A 23,988-nucleotide genomic window follows, 5' to 3' on the forward strand; every position below is an offset into this window, starting at 1 on the left:
AGATAGATAGACAGACAGACAGTCACTTTGAGAATAGGGGGGATGCCGCCATGAGGACTAAGCCGGATGGTCACGTAGTGCATGGCAGTTAGGCAGTTTTATGAGGGGTTGTTGGGAATCTGAAACCAAAGATGCATACAGCCTTAGAGCTCTACTTGGTAGAAGAGCTAGGAACCAAATGGCCAAAAAAAACCCCTCCTTTCCCCCTTCAGACCAAAGGGAGAAATTCTACATCAAAGGCTGAAACGTAGGGAACCAACTCAAAGGGAGGGGTTTGGGGAGCTGTAAGGTTCTGTCTCTATTTCGAATTCCTCAGATTCAACAAAGACGTGGCAGGAATACTTCCACTCAAGTCCTTACAATAAACTTTCTGATCTACCTGAAGTTTGTCGTGGATTTTTGGTCAGAGTAAGTCTCACAGAACATTCCAACTCCCCTCCCTAAACATGTTAGGGGGCATACAGATGGGCAGCTCTATGCCACCCGTCTTTGCCCCTCGTCCGTGCTGCACCAGCTGCACAGAGCGGCACTGACGTGCTCCCTAAAAAGAAACCACCTAGGGCAGCTTCTTTTTTGAGCCATTATAAGCACCGCAATGGGGTGTCATGACGCCTCTTCCGGCTAGAGCCATTTGGGCGTGTGGACGTCTGTGCATCACAGTGCCTCACCCCATGTGGACGGGGCCGCAGGAAGATGGTTCACGGATGCCCAGCCCTATGGAGCCTTAATATCGGCTCCAGGCCAGTGCAAAGTGCCTTAGTTTCACTTACAATATAATCTTAAAACCTTAATATTCCTTTCCCATGCCTCAAAACTACCTAAAATACTTTCATGTAGAATTACTTTTATTTTAAGAGTCTGTATGCTACAAGCCATTGGCTTGTGGTACAAACATACTCTCCCCCTTTGACCTCATCATTTCCTCAGCGTCCATGAGAAAACATGAGGTGGCAGCAGCAGATTCACAATGTGAACCAGAACATCAATGATATGGTATTCCTCTTCCATGATTTAGTGAGTCTACACCCAGTGATTATAAAAGTAATTAAAAATAGAGTTGCACCAGAGAAAAAGTGATTTTAATACATTACAGTCATAATGTAATTTGAATTAAGTTATTCATTATCACAAGAAATGAATTAAGTATAAATATTTAGCAATTTATAACAAATGACCCCTAAATGCTGCTCCCTCCCCCTCAACAGATTTGATTAATCCACTTATTTTTTCTTCTGCAAGTTAAAAAATTCAGGTTTTCTGAGAACCTGGATTGTCTCTGTCAAGCAGAGTAGAAAAGTATGTAGCTATATAGACCAGTTGACTTATTTGGAAGAAGAATAATAGCAGAAATTGTAAAGTGCACAGGACAGTCCCAATTCAGCTCTATTTACTTGTGATTAGAGAAGTAAATCTTAACCTATTTAATTTTTTCCATGCAAGAACAAATAATTTCAGCAGTCTCCTCCCTTTCAGGGAGTTTTTGCAAATTAGGAACATTTTGCTCTTGTATTTTTGTGGAAATGATTCCCCCCCCCCCCCCCACAAAATGGTCTGATATGCCCAAAAAGGAAAAGAAAAGAAATGCACGGCAGTTGACTATTTTTGTGATGGAGTGTCTTGTGCCTTGTCGGCACTGCCCCAAACCCCTGGACCCACCCTGTATCCAGTGTGATGAGTCCTCATGATACATGCGGTGAATCTCCTTCTTTTAATTGTTAATCCAGTTTAACAGAAAATGCTGTTTGCTCCAGAGTTTCCAGGAAACTGTGGGATGGATCCCAGTGTTTTGGATGAGAAGACATCTGGATCAGGCTAGATCCAGAGTGATCCAGCTGTCCATGAGTTTACACTCCTATCACATCATCTCCGCTTGTCTATCCTCCTCGGTGCTGCCACTATGCTGCAAACTCACCAGCCAAGCAGATCCCTGCAAGAACCTGGCCACTGCTGTAAACTTCTGCTGAGGTCAGAATGGGGCACCCCACCATGTGATCAACAAGGAGGGGGTCATGTTATTTCCTCCTTGTTGATCACACAGGCACCCCATTCTGACCAGCAGAAGTAACATTGGTAACCCAGCTCTTTCAGGAGGCTACTTGGCTGGTGAGGCTGCAGCAGTGGCAGTGAGGAGGACAAGTAAGCAGAGATAGGAATAGCAATAGCAAGTACATTTCTATATCACTTATCAGTGCACTTAACCACTCCCTAAGTGGTTTACAATGTGTAGACTAATTGCTCAGAGTAAGCTGGGTACTCATTTTAGAGACCTTGGTAGAGTCAACCCTTAGCCCCTGGTTGGGATTGAACTCACCACCTTGTAAGTGCGTGGCTGCAGTATTGGCATTTAACCACTGCTCTGCCAGGGATTATGGGTGTCACTTAGCAGCCCGTCTGGAGATGTTTGGCAGGCATTGTGTCAACCTGGAGCAGCTCCAGAGTATAGTACTCCAGATTAAGGGAATCAATGTAGAGGCACCCTTCATTCCATTTAGAAGTTCATTCTTTCCAAAGATGAGAAAATTGATAAGGCCTAGTTAACTTTTCTCAAATAGCAAAAGGTAAGCCTGTATCAGTACAGTAGTGTCACACTGATCTCTTGGGACAGAGGAAGTCCTAGACTTTGAAAGTTGGCATGTCAGAGAAAACAGTAAGCTCGTAGCCTCCTTTGTATCACTTAGTTTTTTTATATGGAAGAATGGGGAGAGGATGTTACTGAGGAGTATTCCTGCATTTGAGTCTCCACCTACAGTCTGAATTAGTACAGTCCTGACATAGGTTTGCCATTTTGTATGCAAGTTTGAGAGCTATGCCTATGTTTCATTGAGACCCAGATAGTGTTAGCCTCTGACACACTTAATGTGCGCCTTAATGAGATGTAGACAACATAACTAACTTGAAGGAATCAGGTCTGAGTGTTATTTTAATTAGTTCTTTGGGGCAATAGGTTAAGTAATACTGAGCATTAATTCTGTTGCCTGAGTTGCCTGTTCTCTCAGTACCAAGTAAGATATTATCTTTGTTATATTGTGTTGCATGCTTTTCTTTTGATTCCAATTACATTTCTCTAAAGGAATCAGCTATTATGCTAAAGCAAAGTAGTAGTAGTAGTAGTAGTAATAATAATAATTTTTATTTATATTTCCTGCTTCTCTTTTTGGATCGAAGCGGGATTACAGCAGTAAAAACATCATAAAATAGATAGATAATACGAAATAGATCAATCAGAAATAAAAAGGGAAGAGTTGTTAACAGTATTGCTCACAGTTGTAAAAACTGAGTCATCGTATTTAGATGTTCAAAATCAGATTAGAGGAGATCCATTGGATCAGCCTGCCGGAAGAGATCCATCTTCAATGCCCTCTTGAAGGCTTCCAAAGAAGGTATAAGATGGATCTCTTCTGGTAGGTTATGCCAAAGTCTAGGTGCCATCACAGAAAACATTTTACAAGAGGTGGTTTTCAACCTGGTTTAGGGGTGTTCTAATATTTTTGTGCCAGATGTCCTGAGAGTGCAGGGCGAATTATGTAGGGAGAGGTGTTCCCTTAAGTTACTCGGGCCCCGGCCATGTAGGGCTTTATAGATAATAACCAACACTTTGAATTGCACCCAGAAGCTAATCGGCAGCCTATGTAGAGATTTCAATACCGGTGTAATGTGCTCTGATCTCAGTGTCTTGGTGATCAGTCTGGCTGCAGCATTCTGAATCAATTGGAGCTTCTGAACTTGGTACAAAGGTAGCCCCATGTAGAGCGCATTACAGAAATCTAAACGAGAGGTTACCAGTGCATGTACTACTGTTTCAAGGTCCCCCTGAGCCAGGTAGGGATGCAGTTGGTGTATCAGCCGAAATTGACACCATGCACTCTTGGCTATCGCCTCCACCTGAGATGTCAACTGTAGAGACCAGGAGTACTCCCAAACTGCGAACTTCATTCTTCTGGAGTAGTGTGACCCCGTCAAGGATGGGTTGGAAAATCTCCTTCCCCAGGCCAGGGGCACCTATCATGAGTACCTCCATTTTCTCTGGATTCATCTTGAGTTTTTTCCCTCATCCAGCCCATTACTGACTCAAAGCAGGCATTCAGAGGAGAGATGCCATCCTTATCACTGCAGCAGTCGGAGACATAGAGAAGTGAATTTGGGTGTCATTGGCATATTGATAACACTGTGCCCCATGTCTCCGGATGATCTCTCCCAGCAGCTTCATGTAAATGTTAAAAAGCATGGGGGACAGAATGGCACCCTGGGGGATGCCAGATGTCAGTTCTCTTTTACGAAAACGACTGTCCCCCAGCATCACCATCTGGAATCTGCCCGATAGGTAAGAACAGAACTACTGGAGCGCAGTGCTCCCAATACCTAACTCCCTCAGGCATTCCAGAAGGATACCATGGGCAATCATGTAGAAGATTTAATGATGTTTTTTTCTTTGGGTTCTTAAATAAATTGTATTCTGAATGCTGTTTTGTTTTTGGGTTTTGTTATAAATATATTGCTGGATTCAGAAAGAGGCACAATGAGAAGAGAAAAGGAAAGGAAAAGATCCAATGTTTGCAATGTAATGGCTTTTGGGTCCACCATTTCTCAGCTGCACAACATTCACTCTTCAATACAAGATAAATAAATAAACCAAAAATTATGTTAGTCAGATTTCGAATTTTGTTTTTGTTTTAATGTGAGACTAAAGCAGTATTTGAGTGTAACACAAAAAGGTATGAGTCAAATGAGCCAAAGGTGATAAGTGTGGCATGAGAAAAAGCAGGACAGGCTGGAAGTTACATATCAAATTTGCTGGCAAGACAAGGCAAGGAGTCTGAGCTGTTACTAACAAAGGAATCTCTGCGTCATAGACTGGCTGTGTCCTTATTGGCTTGTGGAGGTAGCTGACCAACTGTAAGCTGTGGGATCAATTTTTAAGCTAATATTGCACCCTAGAGGACACCCTTGACTCATATACTGTGACTCAATGACCACAGGACTGGTGACAAAGGAGATAAAGCAGAGGATTCTAACTGCTGGATGTCTGCATTCAAGACCCCCTGTAACCAGGCTACCATCTTAAAGTGTTACAGTGTGCCCGTTTTCCTACCTGACAATATCATGCTCTTTCCCATGATCATAGTTCAACTCCATGTTATATTTATTTTATTTTCCTTCTCAGGATCATCCTTTCAACCTGTTAAACAGATTTGGATATTGCCAGACTAAGTGCATGTTGGAAAAGACTCATGTACCCAATTCTTACCCAATTTTTTGTGAGCTCAGAATTACATAGCTTCCTGGGAGATAAAATGTACAGGCTCCCTATCTTTTATCTCCTGGGGAGAAAAGCATGTCTATATTCATAGTTCCAAGGAAGGAAGATGGCTACATATTATTCTTTGGGTTTTATATTTTTGAAATGATTCAGTATAGGAAGATTTGGTGATGATGACAGAAGTAGTGGAACCATTTTTCTATCATATTTCCTGGTCATAGAAGTGTGGTATAGATCTTATTGATAAGTGTCCCATGGGTACCAATTTGGATTTGGGAAGTTTGTGGAAATTATTACTATAACCACAAATACAAGCATCTTTCATGGAAATACCAGCTGATGGAGATCAGTGGAAACTTTGGGGCTTCTGGTCCAACTTTGTGGCTTCTTGTAAGCAAATGGTTGACCACTGATGGAATCAAGATAGTGTTTTAGATAGGCTTCTAAGTGCAATGGGTTCTGCATTGTTCTTTAGTCTCTGCTTATGCATCTCTTTCATGTGTAGGAAGACAAACTTAACTAACTTGGGGATATTGTACATCTGTGTCCCTCTGTACTATACCAGGGTCCCTTTCCCACATCTTTTACTGGATCAGAGGCCTGTTACAGACTGCCAAAATAAAGCTGCTTTGGGTCTCTTTGGAGGTATGCTGTTTAAATGATGCATGCTTCCGAAGAATCTGGAAGCTGCACTCCAGTGATTAGGAATGGAGTGTGGCTTTGGCGCAACCTCTGGACGCTTAGGACCCATGCATCATTTAAACAGCATACCCCCAAAGAGACCCGAAGCAGCTTTATTTTGGCAGTCTGTAACAGGCCAGAGCCCTTTCGAGATGATTGTTTATAGAAACAGGATTCAGTGGTAACTCCATCTTCTAGTTTTTAAGTGCCACCTGGACCAATGTTTCAGCAATTCCAGGAACAGGTTGAATGTAGTTGACAAGTCAGGTGACAGTTATTTATTTATTTATTTACATGTTTAGATCTTATTCAGATCAAAAGATATCAGAAGATTTGATGTATATAGGTTGTTCGTCTATTTGCTTTGTGTCTCTTAGTGAAGTATTAGCTTTGTAGTGAAATTTTCAAGACTTATCTCAGGCTTGACTCTGCACTCACTACCTCAATCTTCCTTTTTGTTCGACTCTGAGCTGTAAAGTGGAATTGAATGATACATGCATTATTTGTTAATTGGCAGCTAAATATATGAAATGCCTCAGTTAAAATACCATTCCAATGTTTGCTTTTCATTGTTTGCAGAGATATGACGTGTGAGCCAGTCCCTGTATTTCAGTTGTTTTGAAATCCAAGTCATTCATGTTTTCTCAAAAACAGACCTCATTGTGTTTACTAGAATTTTCTTCTGAGTAAATATGCATTTTAACCAGAATTTATAGCCAGTTATCTCAGAAGAACCTACTTCTGAATAATCACATGTAGAATCAAGTGATTCTACATGTGATTATTCAATCTGGCCAAGATATGCCTATAAATTCAATTTATCTGAAATTAGTGATTAAATGAAGTGCTGATGGATCTCTTGAACTTCAGCACTGGGAAGAGTAGATCATGGAGTACAAAGTCACATTTCAAGATGCATTTACCAAAGTCTTGAATGAATCAAGGCTAGGATCCTTGCATCTGGATTTTGTAGAAGATAAGGTTTTTCTTCTCAATTTATTTGTTTCAATATTGTAGATGTGTGGAAGCTGGCCTAGATCCTTCATGATATAGAGGGACTATACAGCTTTGCTAGACATAACAAAGTGTTATCCCCCTTCCTCTGGGTTGAATATAAAATATTCTAGGCAAATTGGATTCATGTCTATATATTTCTCCAAAAGGATTCTGGGCCCTGTTAGGTAACTATGACCAATTACTTCAGAGGTAAAATGTAATTTTATTGGAAACCTAGTGCACCTAGTGTTATTTTATTGGAAACCTAGACTCACAAAGACCTCTACTTACTGTTTCATTCTACTTTTACCTTGGTGAATTTATTATTTATACATTTTTGTTAACTCCAGAATTCCTTCTGACTAATTTTATTATTCCTTTATACATTGGTGAAATGTGGGTTGTTTCCTGCTGATCTTTCTTTCTGGTTGGCCTTCTAGACAGCGTAGAAGATGAAATGGAAATGGCCACTGTGCGGCATCGACCTGAAGCCCTCGAACTCTTGGAAGCCCAGAGCAAATTCACAAAAAAGGAACTTCAGATCCTCTACAGAGGGTTCAAAAATGTAAGTGGTGCTTGTTGACTTTGATGTGAGCTTAATTGGCTTCAGGTTCATGAACAAGATCCTCATACTCATCTCCTGCTATTAAATAACTACAAGGTAATTTTTGATGTAGCATCAAGACTATAATGCACTTGGGGCTCTTCCAAACTGATCCCAACAAGTGAAAATCCTCGCAATATAACTCCTTGGGTTTCACCAGGTTTTCTTGATTGTTATTGCTTTTCTGTCTACCTGTTCCATTCTTTTAGGGGGGACTGTTTATAGTGATTTTGGGGGTAAGCACTATGGAGTGTCCAAAGGTTTGATTTTTTTTTAAACCAAACAAAACCAGGAGCATAGTTTGTTGAAGTGGTTGTATGTCTTCAAGGGCAAATTTTCTCCTCGCTCTTTATTTCTCCTCCTGGAATTACAGAATTGTAAACCAAAAGTTCCATTTCACTGATGCACTGTAGCACTATAACTTTAAAAATAGTTTTAAAAGAGAAGAAGAGAAGGAAGCATGCCTTTCCAGCATGCCTCAGACTTAAAAAGTAATCCACTTGAGGGTGGGAATAAAATGTTGCAGCTGGTGCTGGGAATTGCCAGAAAATAGTCCAGGACAATAGAAATGCCATTTGAATATTTTATAAAACCTCAAGAACCACAATAAATACTATAATCTCTATACACTTTTCTCCTATTAGAGGAGCCCTTGGTGCTGTAATGCTTGCAGGTGCTGATTAAACCACTGGTAGTGATTGTTGGTTTTGTCCTAATGTTACAATGCATTGGGTGAGCAGAGTGGGAGGACATTATTTGTCCAGAGCAGGATGCTGTTGGATAAGCTGCTCATGTCATACAGAAAGGCTTAGAAAAGGAGGATGGAAGATGTGAAGGTATAGCAATGTAGGAGATAGCAGTGTATGAAGACAAAAAATAAGAGATTCTGTGAAGGAGGTTCAAAACAGTAAGTCATCCAGAAGAAGGAGGGGAAGGCTAGATAGAATGCAAACATGAGGTTGGGATAGGCAGTGGAGATTCTGGATATGTCTCAGGATTGTGGAAGTGAGGGAAACTGAGGTTCACTTACTGACTTGAAATAATGACTCAAATCTTACAATATAGATGCCTAGCTTTTATTTTGCAATGTGTTCACCTTGTGATCATATCCCATGCAGTAAAATCAAACACTGTTCACATGTTTAAAACTGATTTAGAGGCTTATCGCATTGGTTATTGAATCAATTTACCTCTGTCCAGTTCAAATCTGAATTCGGGTGGCATCCTTATCTTATCTGACTTTTTGCCACCGAATCTGCCACCTGAATACAGCCCAGGTCCATCCCCACTTCCAGTGCCACTCCTCTCAGCTCTTTTAAGATCTGGCTGTTTTTTGACTTAAGAAAATGGCCAGCAGAGTGGCTCTGGAAACGGGGATGGAGCCAGGCTCTATTTAGGCAGCAGATTTGGCAGCAAAGAACATCTGATAAGATCAGGATGCCACCTGAATTCAACTTTAAACCGGATAGAGGTAAATCGATTTAATAACCAATGCAATAAGCCTCATACTGTCCCAAAGATATCATGCTCTTGATTTTTTAATATCTTGGATCCAAACTAGTGTCAACATCTCTAAAATATCTTACCATTGAAAATGACAGAAGTCATCTAATGATGATCTCTCTATGACAGTAACAGCTGTGGGGGTTGAATTTAATTTATTTAAGAGCCAACACAGTTAAGCATGGCAAGATAGAAAGAAATACCAATTATCAATTACATTTATTGCTAAAAACATGAAGGTTCAGAGTATGACAGAGTTCAAATCATTTATCTTTGAGAGGTATTATCTCTGTACTTGTTCATGTTAGGTCTGTATTGCAACTTAAAAAAGGCTATGCAACAGCACCAAATTAAATAGTGAGCACTGGTTTGCAGAACCTTCTTCAAAGACTCAAATCAGCTTTCAGTGAAGCTTCATCCTGTTAAAGTCCATTTTATTTCACTGACAGAATTAGGTACTTTATTTAAAAAATTCTGTTGGGGTTAGTGGAATTTCGATGTGCTTAATGTTAATGAATTGAATAGTGGGCATCTCCATAGATATTTCTATCCCCCTACTGAACAGCACCACACCTTCAATCTTCATCAACGCTTGAGTGGCCTTTTCTCTTTTGTTATTATTATATATTAGGGATGCAATTCTCTTATACTTTTGTTCTAGAAGGGAGCAATGAGTAATTGTAGCCATTTTCTTCTGGTTGTAAAACACAGTTTTCAAACGCTATTCACATTATGGGACTTATTCTGTGTAAAATTCACCCAAGGTATAAAACAACATTTTCTATGCAGGAAAGAATATTTCTGCTGAGAAATAAGACATGAATTCTCCACGGTTTCCTTACTTTCACAAAGTATATATGTATGTTTGCTTATTTGTTTGTTTACCATTTTTCAAAAATCTTCAAATATTATTTCTATTCCTGCTATATACAGTGGTACCTCGGGATACGAAATACCCAGGTTACGAAATTTTCGGGATACGAAAAAATCCCATAGGGAATCATTGTTCCGGGTTACGAATGTTTTTTCGGGTTACGAAAAAACTTTTGGTGCTTTTTTCGGCTTTTTCGCACGGAATCGCGGCTTTTCCCCATTAGCGCCTATGGCAATTCGGCTTACGAAGGCTTTTCGGGTTACGAAAGCGGCCGCGGAACGAATTAATTTCGTAACCCGAGGCACCACTGTATTAAGAATGTAAAAAATACTAATACGTACAGTGTGCCTGCGTTATACTCGGGTGTGCTATACGTGGCTTTGAGGGTACGCACTCAAGCCGTGGGGAGCGTGTGGGGCACAAGGGGTGGCATGTCCCATTCAGATTAATGGGGCGTGCGCCCATGGTGCCCTGTGTGCTCCCATAGGCGGAATTCAACTTACGTGGAGGGGGCGTCTGGAACAGATCCCCGCATAAGGCGAGTTTCCACTGTATTTTGTTATTTCTCTCACTTAAGATGGCTTGACACTCAGAAATGATTCCCTGTGAAAACTGTCCTCTATCATGAAACATCTTCTACTTTCAGACTTTTTTTTTTAAAGGACACTTGTTTTCAAATCCATACAATAATATATAAAATTTCTGGACAAAGGTGTTTTCTTGCACAAGCGGTAAAAATAAAGTACAGCATTTAGCCTTCTTTATTGGTTTAGCTCCCTCTTTGTTGTTTATGTGTTTTGAAGCTTCTTGTTTCCTTACATATGTCTTTGGTATGATTAGTTTTATTCATTTTATTATTATGCTTTATTTATATAGCGTTGTAGATTTACACAGCGCTGTACATACAAACAATAAAATGGATAAAGTAAACCTGCCAAAGGCATACAATCTATTTTCTTGGCATGCTGTCTAGTATCCATATGGATAAAAAGATGAGGGGGGGGGGTCTAAAGATATTTTATTCAAATAAATAATTAATATATTTAATTGTAGTTTTTTGCCTGGTAAGTTTTACATTAACAGCAGAAGAATAATACCTGTGACAAAAGTGTTATAATAAATCATTTTTATTATGATAATTACAATAATCAAGGTTACAAAATTTAATCAATAGATTAATTAGGTAAACCTTTGTCTTATTAATTGGTGATAGCTAATTTTAATCTCTGAGGTTGAAGATTAAAGAAAAGAGCCCATAAATATTTTTGGAGAGCATTTTATTTGTAATGTTTTACTATAATAGTAAATCCAAGCACAGCATGTTACTTCAGATTCCTGCATGGTATCACATCACAGTTTGTCACTTTGTTTCACAGCATGTAGCCATGGTTTGTTGCTTAAACTAAGCCTACTCACAACCATTTTTGGATACCATTAATTGAGGACTTTAAGAAAAAAAAACATATTTTTGAGCAATATGTAGGGGATGAGCCCTGGATTCGTAATGATTTGTGATATAGTATATAAATTTATAAGTTATAATTTACAAGGCAGGGATTAAGCAAAAGAAGAATAAAAATCAATGAAGAGTTGGTGAACAGAGCCAAATTACGTGATAAATAAATAGCTACTAAAAGGAAATATACTGGAGCTGAGTAATGCCAAAGCTGAGTAATTTGGACATTTTTTAAAAGGGTTTTACTTTGTAATTGGAAAATAGATTTAATAGGTCCCCATCTCGCTAGGCTTTTAAGGCTATCCCAGTGTTTTTCAGCTTCCCAGTCTTCAGTACTACGGCTGATGAATCATCACCAAGCTGCCATCACAGTGGGAGAACTCCATTTTGTAACGGGCTTCTTGTCATCTCTACTTTACTGCAAAATGAAACTGTGATTGCTGAAGTCATTAACCTTTCAAACCAATGGCTCTGTGGCATGCCTTGTACAAGTGGCACTTCACAGTAAATTGCCCAGATGATCAAGCATGCACTTGGCATGCAGGTTTTCTTTTTCTTTTGCTCAATGATACAGTTCTCATAATTAAAAAAAAAAATGAGGGGGGAGCTTTCATGCTGTGAATTTCCTTCTCCCAAAGAAGTTAGTGAAATGATTAGGGCCCTTCCATGCAAATTAAAATCCATGACTTTTAGTAGTACACTGTAACTTCCATCCAGTTGCTGCAGTACAGTGTCCTATCCTATATGCTGTAAGTAGCTGTGACTGGAAGACTGAAACCTGCGCTGTCATACATGTATAGTCTATTTGGTGATATTATAACTTGTTTACTAGAACCTCTGAAAAAGCAGATAATGACTGAATGTGCAAGCTGAAGAGGGAAGAGTCCATATGGAGTTGAACACTCATTTAAATCTATAGTCAGCCCTTCCCTTATGCAGGGGATCTGTTCTGGACCCCCCTGCATAAGGGGAAAGCGACATATGCTCACACCCCATTGAAAACAATGGGGCGTATGCACATGGCATGGTGCAGCGTGGCATGGCATGGCATGCACACGATTCATTTAATTCTTTCACGGCTTCAGCATAAGCTGAAAGCCACAAAAGAGAAGCCCGCGTATGGCATGGGCTGACTGTATCTTCTAACTGTAGTGTTTCCAGTTCCCAATGCTAAATTTTACATTATAGCACACTTGCATGTTTTACATTGCAGCAGTGTTTAGAAATGTACCTCCCAGTGATCTATCATGCTAATGGATGATTGCACATATTCCTGCCGTCCAATTTAAAACTTTTGTGAACTCTACAACACCCAGGATTCAAATATGATAGCACTGGAACTTCAATTAGCATTTCCTTGTTGTAGTTAGAGATACTGCAGTTGGCCCATGGCCGCATGCCATCTTAAAGGATTGTCTGGATTATGTTTCAGAATGTGAAGTTGGCTAATCCTACCTTGACTAGGATAATAATCATGAAAATTAACCATTGAAAATAATAAATATTGACTGGGACTTGAGAATTGCCCATTTATTCTAATGATAATTTGCACAATGTATATAGGCTGCAGTCCAAACAGTATAGATTAAGTCCATTGATTTTAGTGGGAGAGTTAAGCATGTGCTTAATTATGTACAGTATTAAGAAAGAAAGAAATCCTTTTTGTTCAGTGGTAAAGTATGTGCTTTGTGTTCCCAGGTTCAATCCCCAGCATCACAAATTAGGACTAGAAAAGAAACCCAATGTAGGGATAGGAGAACCAGTGGCTTAATGGCACAGAAAGCAAATTCTTATTCATGGTCTCAGTGATTACACTTATGAATCTTGCATCTGTGCGGAGGCACAAGCATTCCAGAGCTCAGCAGAATGTGCCCCATTCTCCAGTGCACCTGCCCTGGCCAAACTCAGCAATTGCCTCTCAGTTCCTTTGGACCCGCATATGAGCAGCACTGAGAGGAATGTTCTCCCCTTTTCTTAAGGATTTGAGTGCTGAATATTGTTCTGTTTTATTCTGTTTGTTGTCATCTCCATCTACTCTTATCTTTCTCTGTCTTCTGCTATTTGCTGTTTTTCCTGCCTCATTTTGGCTTTGACTCCCACGATGGCTTCAGCCTGAAGGGTGTTTAGCTTCAAAGGCCCTGCTTAGTCTTTGTATCTCCTGTGTTGGAGATACAAACAGCTTTTTTGTTTAGATGAGGACCTGAAGTGTAAACCTGTCCTGTCTCTTGAGGCTGTTTTACCATCAGAGGCTTCAAAAGTGGCAGCTTTGCTTTTGACTGGATTCTTGGAAACAGATCCTGAAGACAGTGATTCAAGTGTTTCAGGACTGGCCTGTGCATACTGCATCAGTTTCATTCTGCAAGTGTCCCTTGTGGGCCATGTTTTTATAGGAACTCTCCATGGCTTAGACATCTGCTGCAACTCCCATTTATTTTGATACTGACAGTAGGACTGAGTTATTCAGTACTGAGAGCAGCCTCCATTCTAAAGCAACATCAGAGATCACTTCCTTCACTGCCCATCCTGATACTGCAAGAGAGATCATTCTAAACACCTAGTTCAGAATCAGGACACTTTGGAAGCCCTTTGGAAGAAAACTATGGCTACAAATAGAAAAAAGGATAAGAAAGAAGACTGGTGCTATTTTTTTCTCATCCATCAACAACTATGTACAGCCATATATCCATCCATCCATCCATTCATAGCCATGTATCCATCTATCTTACATCTATATGCTGTTTTGCCTTCAGTACTAATATCTACCTTTCAGACTTCAGATTTGCTGGTCATTGACACTGATTTGTGTTAGCAGTAAAATTCCAAGTTCTAGATGCTGCCAATCTTTGTGTTTAGGATAACCCTGTTATACTGCTATTGAGGTTCCCTATGCTGGTGACACAATGTTACACTGAACTCCAAAGACCACCATTCCTTAGACAATATCTTGTGCATGGGCTGTTGAGAAAGGTGGATCATTGACATTCTACTATTCCTTCAAGGTGCTGTCTGGTCCAAAGGGGTCCTCCAAGTTTCAGTCACCAACACCAAGAGATTTCCTCCCCTTTACTAGTGTCTTTGGGGAGATGTAAGAAGGCTTTGATTGGCTTTGAGAAAACAAGATAGGAAGACAGCAATTGTGTGTGTGAGCTTGTAAGAGCACATTTCCCAGGAGTTGCTCCTTTCTAAGAGGAGAAGATGAAATGTGTTCCCCCGCAGCAGAATTGGAGGTGCGGAATGGGGAGGGGGCATTTCTTAATTTCTCAGGGCAAAAGAACATCTAAACAAAGTCTGAAGTTTAGCCAAACAAGAGCTCCCAGCTCCTACCCACACATTCCCGGCTCCCACATCTTCCTTTTCCCATGTGGAAAATGGAGTAATGAGTAAATTGAATCAAACTCATTTTTCTTTCCTCTGTTCCTAGAGTAAAGTGCACACTTGCGCCCAAGAAGTCAACAAGATTTAACACACTGGTATGCAAATAAATTTTTAATGCTAAATCAAAGAATTACATAAGATTAGTAAGGCAACATAGAGCTTGGAGCGCCTCTCCATGTCAAAATATAAAGGCAACATGACATCATGGTGATTTGGAGTAGAGTGTGCCTGCATCATACGTGGGCATGCCATGGTTTCCAGCATATGCTGGAAGCCTGTGCCGGAAGAAGCCTCGGTGCACCTGGAAGAAGTAATGGAGCGCATGAAGAAAAGTTTTCTGAGAAGTAATCTGAATGGTTGCATGAATTTCACATGAAGAAATGTGGTAGATTTTTTTAAAGCAATAACATTGCTGAGGATTCACTCACTGTGTGTTCTGGAATTTTCTTGATGTCCTTCCTACATGTCTTAGCATCAAGCTTTGGTAGATTTTTTTTTTCTTTTGGCATTCTCTCTGCTATATCTGTTATCTTGATTGTATTTCTATTCTGCTGGAATATTATAATATATTCTCTCCTTGAAAAGTTCAGGCAGGGAGTACAGCATCTCGAATGAAACCCCTCACAAATTTCAGTTAAGACATGAAATAGTACTGGGAATATGCAGACTTGCTATGCTCTTTTCATGCCAACTTCATTTGTGGAATTCTCTTCAATTTCCTGGTTTGAACAAAAACATGATTCACTGTGAAATGTAAATCAGGCAAGTTACAATTACTGCTGACTGAAGAAATAGTTCCAAACAAGGATTAGCATACTCACTTCAAATCATGGTTTACAGCTATGGTTTGGAGACAGTCCTTCCATTAGCAGCAATTATAGTTTTTCTTACGTGTGGCTAAAACAAAGGGGAATAGAAAATTGGATGTCTCACTGGGAAGAGTGAATGTGTGAGCCTGTGCAATTTTCAGAATCACCAGACATAAAGCAGTCCTGTCTGCATAGACACATTTCATCGTTATAGAGCTTAGAGATTCTTTGAGACAGAATTTTTTTTTATGTTTTACAAAACTGACAGTAGAAAATAAATAAATTTCAATAAATTGCTGCATTTCACTGCAGTGATTTTCAGATTTCAAAGGACCCTTGGTATCTGCTGGGGTTTGGTTTCAGAACACCCTGTGAATAACAAAATCTGTGGATGCTCAAGTCCCATTAAATACAACAGTAGAGTAAAATGGTGTACTTTATATAAAATGGCAAAAAGAAGGTTTGCTTTTTGGAATTTATACATTTTAATGTATTCAAACAATGGCTGCTTGAATCAGTGGATACAAAATCCATGCTACAGAGGGGTGACTGTATTGTTTCGTTGGAGAAATTACATGCTATGGTCAATCACATCTATGCAGACAGGACTGCTTTATGTCTGGTGATTCTGAAAATTGCACAGGGTCACACAAGTAAAATCTGACCACGAGAAAAAGTAAAATCTGACCATGAAAACTTAAGATGTTCAAAGATAGCAGTTCAGGAACCATGCATTGCAACCAGTCATAGGCTGATAACCCACCTGCTTTTGACACCAGCCTTAAGCTGCAGAAAACACAAAGAGAAGGACTGTCAAGAACCTCAAAAGTGAGTGGCTAGGTATCCCCCAAAGTATGGAAGAAGTAAATGCAGTAATTGCTTTAAGAATTCAGTAATATCATTTCCACCTTGCACAGAGTACTCAAGAAGATCATATGTACACATGAGAGCCACATCACAGTTTGTATATTTAGCCTGTTCAGGCTAGGTGGAGCCACTGAAGGTCCATGTGTGAAGGCCCTCAAAATCCTGGAACCAGCTTTGTTCAGTTGAGAGGGTGACAGATATTGCACTGCTTAGTTTCTATAGTTCACTTATCATAGACTGGAGTTACGTATATGAGGGCCAGAAGAACAGCCTGAAAGCCTTAAGCTTCACTGTGGCTGCAGTACTTTGATCTCACTAGGCATTCACTGATGAGTGAATACATTTTGCCTTCAAGAGATCTCTTGAGTACATGCAGTTTTAAGAAACATGAAACAAGCTGCCTGCTTTAGGTGCATGCATATGAATATGTGTGGAACATAGGTAGAGATAGAAGGAGGATTTGTGGTAAACTGGTGAATGAAATATATGGAAAAGTGAAAGTTATTACATGCATGTATGGGATGAATAGATGGGAGGTGTGAACATGGATGGATATCCCAATTTGCAGCCAACTCATAAATCATAATTTAGATATACAAATAAAATATTTACTCATTATATACAAAAGGATGGTCTGTAGAATGAATACCTCATCTTTGGCCTGTGTTTCCTAGTGATCTAGTATTTAGGGTTAGTACAAGAAACAGCAGCTAACCTTTTGGAACAACAAGCAATTTATCTAATCAACAAGCATAATATTGCAGTTCCAGCTGGTGGGATGAGAGTGACGAAAATGTTCCAGAAGCAACTGTAGGCCAGGAGTACAGTCTCTTGCCCGCACCCACCTAGATGTGCCTTGTGTCAATGCTAAAGTATTCATAGCAGCAGATTTACTACAGCCCCTTGGAACTCTTGGTTCTGCTACATTAGGCTTAATTGCTGCTCCTGCCTCCCTTGCTGTTCCTTAGAATGCCCTCATCACCTCCCTGCTGGAGGAGTAAGCAAGCATTAAAAGAATAAAAACCTTACAGAGTTCCAATTCAGTGGTGTTCTTGGGATTCTTGTTTAAGTTAGATGGTTTGCTGGTTATTTACAGCTATTCAGGTAAACTTTCTTTACCTTAAAAGGTTGCATAAAAAAGTGTTATCACTTGTTTGAATTCAGAGTTTGATTACAGCATATATAAAAGGTGTATAGCGGGATTTGTAATTGGTTCACTGGCCAAACTCAAAGGGTGCTCAGCAATGGCTTCTCTTTATCCTGGAGAGAAGTGACTAATGGGGTGCCACAGTGTTCTGTCTTGGGCCCAGTGCTATTCAACATCTTTATCAATGACTTGGATGGAAGAAAATAGGCCATGCTTATCAAATTTGCAGTTGACACCAAATTGGGAGGAGTAGCAAATACCCCAGAGAAAGAATCAAAATTCAAAATGACCTGAATAGATTAGAAAGCTGGGCCAAAAATAACAAAGTGATTTTCAACGCAGAGAAATGTAAGGCACTGCACTTAGGGCGGAAAAATGAAATGGGGGACTAGGGGACACCTGGCTGAACGCGACTATATGTGAAAGAGATCAAAGAGTCCAAATAGACCATAAGTTGAACATGAGTCAACAGTGTGATGTGGCATCTAAAAAGGCCAATGCGATTCTAGACTGCATCAATAGAAATATAGTGTCTAGAATCAAGATCACGGGAAGTAATAGTGACACTGTATTCTGCTTTTGTCTGGCCTCACCTGGAATACTGTGTGCAGTTCTGGACACCACAATTCAAAAAGGATCTTGACACTGAAGCGTATCCAGAGGAGGGCAGCCAAAATGGTGAAGGGAAACCATGTCTGATGAAGAGAGACTTAGGGAGCTGAGCCTGGAGAAGATACAGTTAAGCAGTGATATGATAGTTCTGCATAAATATTTGAAAGGGTATCATATTGAGGATGGAGCAAGCTTGTTTTCTGCAGCTCCAAAGAATAAGACCCATAGCAATGGATTCAATCTAGAGGAAAAGCAATTCCACCTCAACAAAAGGAAGAACTTCCTGCCACTAAGAGCTTTGGAGGTTTTTAAACAGAGGCTGGATGGCCATCTCTCAGGGGATTTTGATTGTGTCTTCTTGCATGGCAGAGGGTTGGACTTGAGGTCTCTTCCAACTCTATGTTTCATTCTGTGATTCTATGAAAAGACAAAATGCTTCTTAAAAGGTACAGAATTCAATACACCATAAAGTAAAAGTGTGATAAAATACAACAGAATAAAATAGAAAAACAATAGTAAGATACTGTTGCATTGTCATTGATATATGGAAATAATAGCAGCTGCATAAAAGCTAGGCATTTTAACTGTAACCATGGAATTCTGATCTGACAAATCATAAATAAATAAAATTATTAGATCCAGAGGATTCAGGGGATTTCCCCTGGAATTGGTATAAGAAAGGTTAATTGGATTTTTTGATAAGAAGAAAAATGTAATAAAGCATGGTTGTTTCCACTTCCCCCTCTGTGCAAGCACTTTTTATAAGGGACACTCCAAAATCTCCAGAAATACAAGCGATGGAAAATTAAATCTACCTACTATAAATGCTATCTTGAATTTGGGAACAGACAACTTTACTAAGTAATTTCAAGGCACCAATATCTTTCCATTATTCCTGAAATCAGGGTATGGTATCACCAGACTTAAATAGTTTTGCAGTTCTATATCACAAATTCTTTGTTGGATGGTGGCTTTAGTAAGTGCATGAGCCAGAAGTGCCCTAGGAGTGAATCCAAGATTTTATATTTTCATTAGCAGTGTTCTTTCCCATTTGGACCAAAAGCTGTCAGTTAAGGTCACTGGGGCTGATCCCAGAAGGAGAAAAACTAGGCTCAGCTAGAAATCTGTCTTGTGAATTCAAGCACAAGACTCTACAGAGATTTGTCCTGAATCCAGGCACAGGATTATATTTGGCCCACAGGTCAAGATTCCCAACGTGGGTCTCAAATTTGATTTGTATGAATTAAAGGGGGCATAGCTCCCATAAGCATGCATTTGCAAGCTGTGCAATCTCTGGGATCTAAAAACTTACCATGCTGAGAGGAATGTGCTGCTAGTGTTAAAAAACAAACAAAAACGAAGCAATACCCTTACACTTCTCTGAGCATTCCCCATAATGAATTTTATTTGTCTTCTCTGGGTGCTTGATAGTGGGAAATTACCGCCTGGTATCTAAGGTGGACCCTGTTCAAGATGATGCTCATAGATCTGTCATCTATGCTTGATCATTATACTGTCTTTGACTTTTCATAGTTATTAGCGAACACAAAGTCCAGGGGGACTGCACAGATGGTCCAGTGGCAGCCTGGCACAGAGGCTGGCAAGTGGGAGGTGGTGGCACAAATCAACCAGCGGGTGAGCAGGTTGGGCCACAGCAGCAGGTGGCTTCAGGTTCCAGTGGAGATGGGGGCAGCTGAAAGAGGAGCACTGCCAGCCTGGACCTGGCACTGCCTCTCACTTCTTGTCCCCCTCCTGTGAGCGGAAAGAAAGGGGGAGACTACCTGTAGCCAGGCTTTGAGAGGTATTGGTGGCAATGAATTTGGTGAGTCCTTTCTTACATCAATCCCTGATCCATCCCTCCATTATTCTTCCAGCGACCAGTATCATGCTTGGCTCACTGTACTTCTGAGTGTATGCAGAGAGCCTATAGCAGAGGCAAGCAAGGAGGAGTGGTACTCCTTGTCGAGGGCCCATGGGACTGGGAAAGAAGCAGCAAGGCTGGATCCAATGAGATGTCAGAGGGAAGGGCTGGTGTTGTGGCCCCTCAGGCAGCAAGCTGAATGTGGCAGCAGTGGGGTGCGTGGATGTGGGGCTGCTGACCATTAAGCCAGGGAACATGAGGTGGCTTAAACTGAACAGGGGTTCCTGGCACTACGTAGCCGGGAGGGGGGGGTTGGGGTCTGGACCCCCCCTTCCATTAGAAAAATGAATGGTGTGTACTGCTGCACTGCCACACCCAAACCCCATTATAATGGTGGCACTTAGTCTGGACCCCCGCCCCTTCCTAAAATCCTAGCTCCGTCCCTGCCTGTAGGAAAGTAGAGGGGGCTCTTCTTCTTTCCTCTTCCTTCAAATAGCTTTATATAATTGAAGTTTTTAAAACAATTGCATGCAGCATAATTGAATCAAACACAGATAAATAGAGGACACAGGAGAAAATCCAGTGATTCATTATCAGTACATACTCATATACTCTTGCACATGATGGGGAGATGATATCAGCAACAATTATTATTAGTATTAGTATTTCCAGGCTTTAGCCTAAAAAAAAAATCATAAGAAAATAACTCAGCACTGTAGCCTTACAACATTTTAACAGTCTGCATCATTTATAATTCCTTCCATCTGAGGACCTTTGGGTGCTTGACATAATGAATTGGGGCTCACAGTGCTCATCCAAAGCAGCAAATTAGTTCAGTTAAAGAAATAAATACTCTTAATTTGCCCTCATAAACCTTTTTCTCAGGTGCAAAACTTTGGTGAAATTATTGTGGCTGAAAAGATATTTTTATTACTAAGATCTGTGCATATTTTTCTCTGAGCAAATGGAATTCTAATGGAATTAAGTGAATTGGATACTTAATCAGTATGACAAGAGAAGAGAAAGGGAAAAGCAAGACTTGACTCATAGAACTGATATGAAACAAACCAACATGCACACACACTCTTTAAAGGTAATTTGCAGTACAGGCCACATAAACAGTCAATAATCGGTATTAAATACATAATCCATAGATGTGAATGCATCTTAACGGCCATTGATATAAGCAATGAAACATTAGAACAAAGGCCAGAAGTGTTTTGATAGTGGCTTCATCAATGATCCTTTATATCTTCGGCTTTCTCATTCTTTCTATCTCAGTAGTTCTCAACCTGTGGGTCTCAACCCCTTTGGGGTTTGAATGACCCTTTCACAGGGGTTGCCTAAGACCATCAGAAAACACATATTTCCAATGGTCTTAGGAAAATGGTTGGGAGTCACTGTAACACGAGGAACTGTATTAAAGGGTTGCAGAATTAGGAAGGTTGAGAACCACTGTTCTATCTGCTCGTTCTTCCAGCAGTTAGAGTACAGTGATCCCTTCCCATCTGGAACAGTTCAGTTCTGCAGAAGGGAAAAAGCATGGATACTCAAGCCCATATTATTCAATGGGAGATGATAAACACAAGTCTGAGCCAGTATGTTCATATGCATGTACTACCACTGAATTATATGTGGGGGGCAGGTGAATCCACTATCCTGCAGGCGGGTGAATTGCTATCCTGCTGAGATAGTGAGCCCACTGTATCAGTTAAAACCAGCTGAATAAAGGTACTAATGTATATATAATCACTAAAACAACTACAGTTGAATACTCATCAAACACATTGGTGTAAAATTCCTGATATAATAGTATTCTTCACATAATTCCTCACAGATACACTGTGCAGGCTGAAAATGAACAGGCCTCAAAGAGCCAAACTTTTGAATTAACGTCAACTATTTGTTGATAAACTTAGCAAATATTGCCCCACTTTGTTGGTGGTGAATTAAACAACCACAGATCCAGAGTGCAAGTGCTTAAATATTTATTTGTAGAAGATGCAAGTTTCACTCAGTAGATTAATCCTATCTTTGAGTTACATATGACGGGAGCAACACTACTGTGGTCAAAACCACTTTGTTGTTGTTAATTGCCGTCAGGTCTGCTTCAGTTTATGGTGACCTATGGATGAGAGACCTGCAATAGTCTTAGTCCTCAACAGCCCTATTGAAGTCTTGCAAACTCAGGGCAACAGCCCAAATACCTATTATATAAAGTTTTTTTGAAGTTATGAATTTACATCAGTGTGGATTGTGTGGCAAAATCTCTAGGGAAATAATGGAAGTGTAACAGGGATTGGTTGAAGTCTGGCACTTGCAAAGGGTGTGATCCTGCACTGTCAAACTGGTTAAAGGAGTGAACAACCTCTTGAGGGTGGAAAGAACATAGTGTATAATGTATAATATATAATACATTCAATTTATCTTTATTTTTGCTAAAATTATATAAAAATCTAATCCTGAGGTTAACAGATGGTACTGGAAAAGAGAGGAGCAGTGTTGTTTTGAGTGTATAACTATGGAGTGGTAAACCTACTCATAATTTACAAATTATGTGTGTGTTTAATTAAACAGTGTTAATGTTTGCTATTAATTCTCACAATGACTATCTCTGTTGGGGACCTATAGTTACTGAATAAAGGTTTGCTGAGTTTTAACTGATTCAGCTCTGAATTTCTCAGCTTGCTTAATTTTGCCGGACCTGATGGTATCAAAGGATAACTTGCCATCTAACTTCAACCCATGGTTTCTGGTTATAGTATACTGGTTAACTGCAACCTAAAGCAGATGCCAGCTTCTGTTTAACCATGCTTTGATATGTCTGTATTGATCAGCTCCAAGATATACTCCAAGGTACACTTGGAGCTGTTCAATCCAGACATCATATCTTCAAAACAAACTGATCCTATTTCTGCCTGCAAGATGGCACTAAAGCAAATAGCTGAGGAAAGAATGATAAAATGTATAGTTGGACCCAGGTGTATTGATTATCAATTAATTTCACATGAATAATTGAATAATTTTGAATGGAAATGGCATGCACTCCACTTAGAGCAAGTGGTACAGGCTTGGTCATTATCCTGTACAAATGCTGCCTCCCTTTCCTTGAAAATGAGTATAGCAGTTGAACAGTTGCTCGTCTTTCACATAGAAAATTGTTTTATAAATGTATCTATAAAATTCAGTTCTGATATACAGTATTTGAGGGGTTCATGGCACTTGATAGTGTGTTCTGCATATTTCGAGTTTCCTTAATGCAGAGTAATTAAACTGCAGTGCAAACATGAGAGTTTAAATAGTATCCTGAACATGCTCCACAACCCTTGAACCATTACCATTAAAGGAGTTATTATCGTGTAGCATATGGACTTTTCTGAGATTCTTGAAAATGCATGGAGAAATCAAAATGATGCTACCAATAGCAACATTTTTACCTTTGAGAAGGTGATCTGGAGAGACATTACTAGATTGGAAAATTAAATTTCAAACTAGGTGGTGTAATTTATCGGATACTAAATGTACAGCCCTTCAAATCCTGTGTGTACTGTCATTCTGAGTTCTCATTGTAGAGGAGAGTTAATTGTGTTACAAGGAACACAAAATAAGTTAGCTCCAGTTGTTGGACTACAACTCCTACCATCTTGGCCATGCTAGCTGGGGATGATGAGAATTTATTTATGGAAAATGTTTTTATCTACTTTTCAGCCCCCAAAAAAGGCTCCCAGAAAAGTTGACATGCAGTCAATAAACATTAGACTCTTCCTGCATGGAGGCATATAATGCAAAAAGATGTGATGTAGAAGGAAAATGGGATGGAGAGGAAACTTCAAGCAGTTTTGCAGCAGGGCCCAGGACCCACTTCCCAGCTCATTCCTCTTAACTTTATTTATATTCCACCTTTTCTTGTGAACATAAGGACTCAAGGTGGCTTACGTGTTAAAAA

The 23,988-nt window shown here is 39.9% G+C and overlaps 1 protein-coding gene across 5 annotated transcripts in view; it reads left to right on the forward strand.

The window, feature by feature from the left end:
• KCNIP4 (potassium voltage-gated channel interacting protein 4) overlaps positions 1-23,988 on the forward strand; it is a 421,219-nt gene that overhangs the window by 379,835 nt on the left and 17,396 nt on the right. For all 5 annotated transcript variants that reach the window (XM_042468878.1, XM_042468881.1, XM_042468879.1 and 2 more), the window contains one exon: positions 7,375-7,499. In XM_042468878.1, coding sequence (XP_042324812.1) covers positions 7,375-7,499 — 125 coding nt within the window. The remainder of the gene's footprint in view (positions 1-7,374; positions 7,500-23,988) is intronic.

Source organism: Sceloporus undulatus, chromosome 5 (assembly GCF_019175285.1).
Source record: "Sceloporus undulatus isolate JIND9_A2432 ecotype Alabama chromosome 5, SceUnd_v1.1, whole genome shotgun sequence".
In the NCBI taxonomy this organism is placed as follows: Eukaryota; Metazoa; Chordata; class Lepidosauria; order Squamata; family Phrynosomatidae; genus Sceloporus; species Sceloporus undulatus.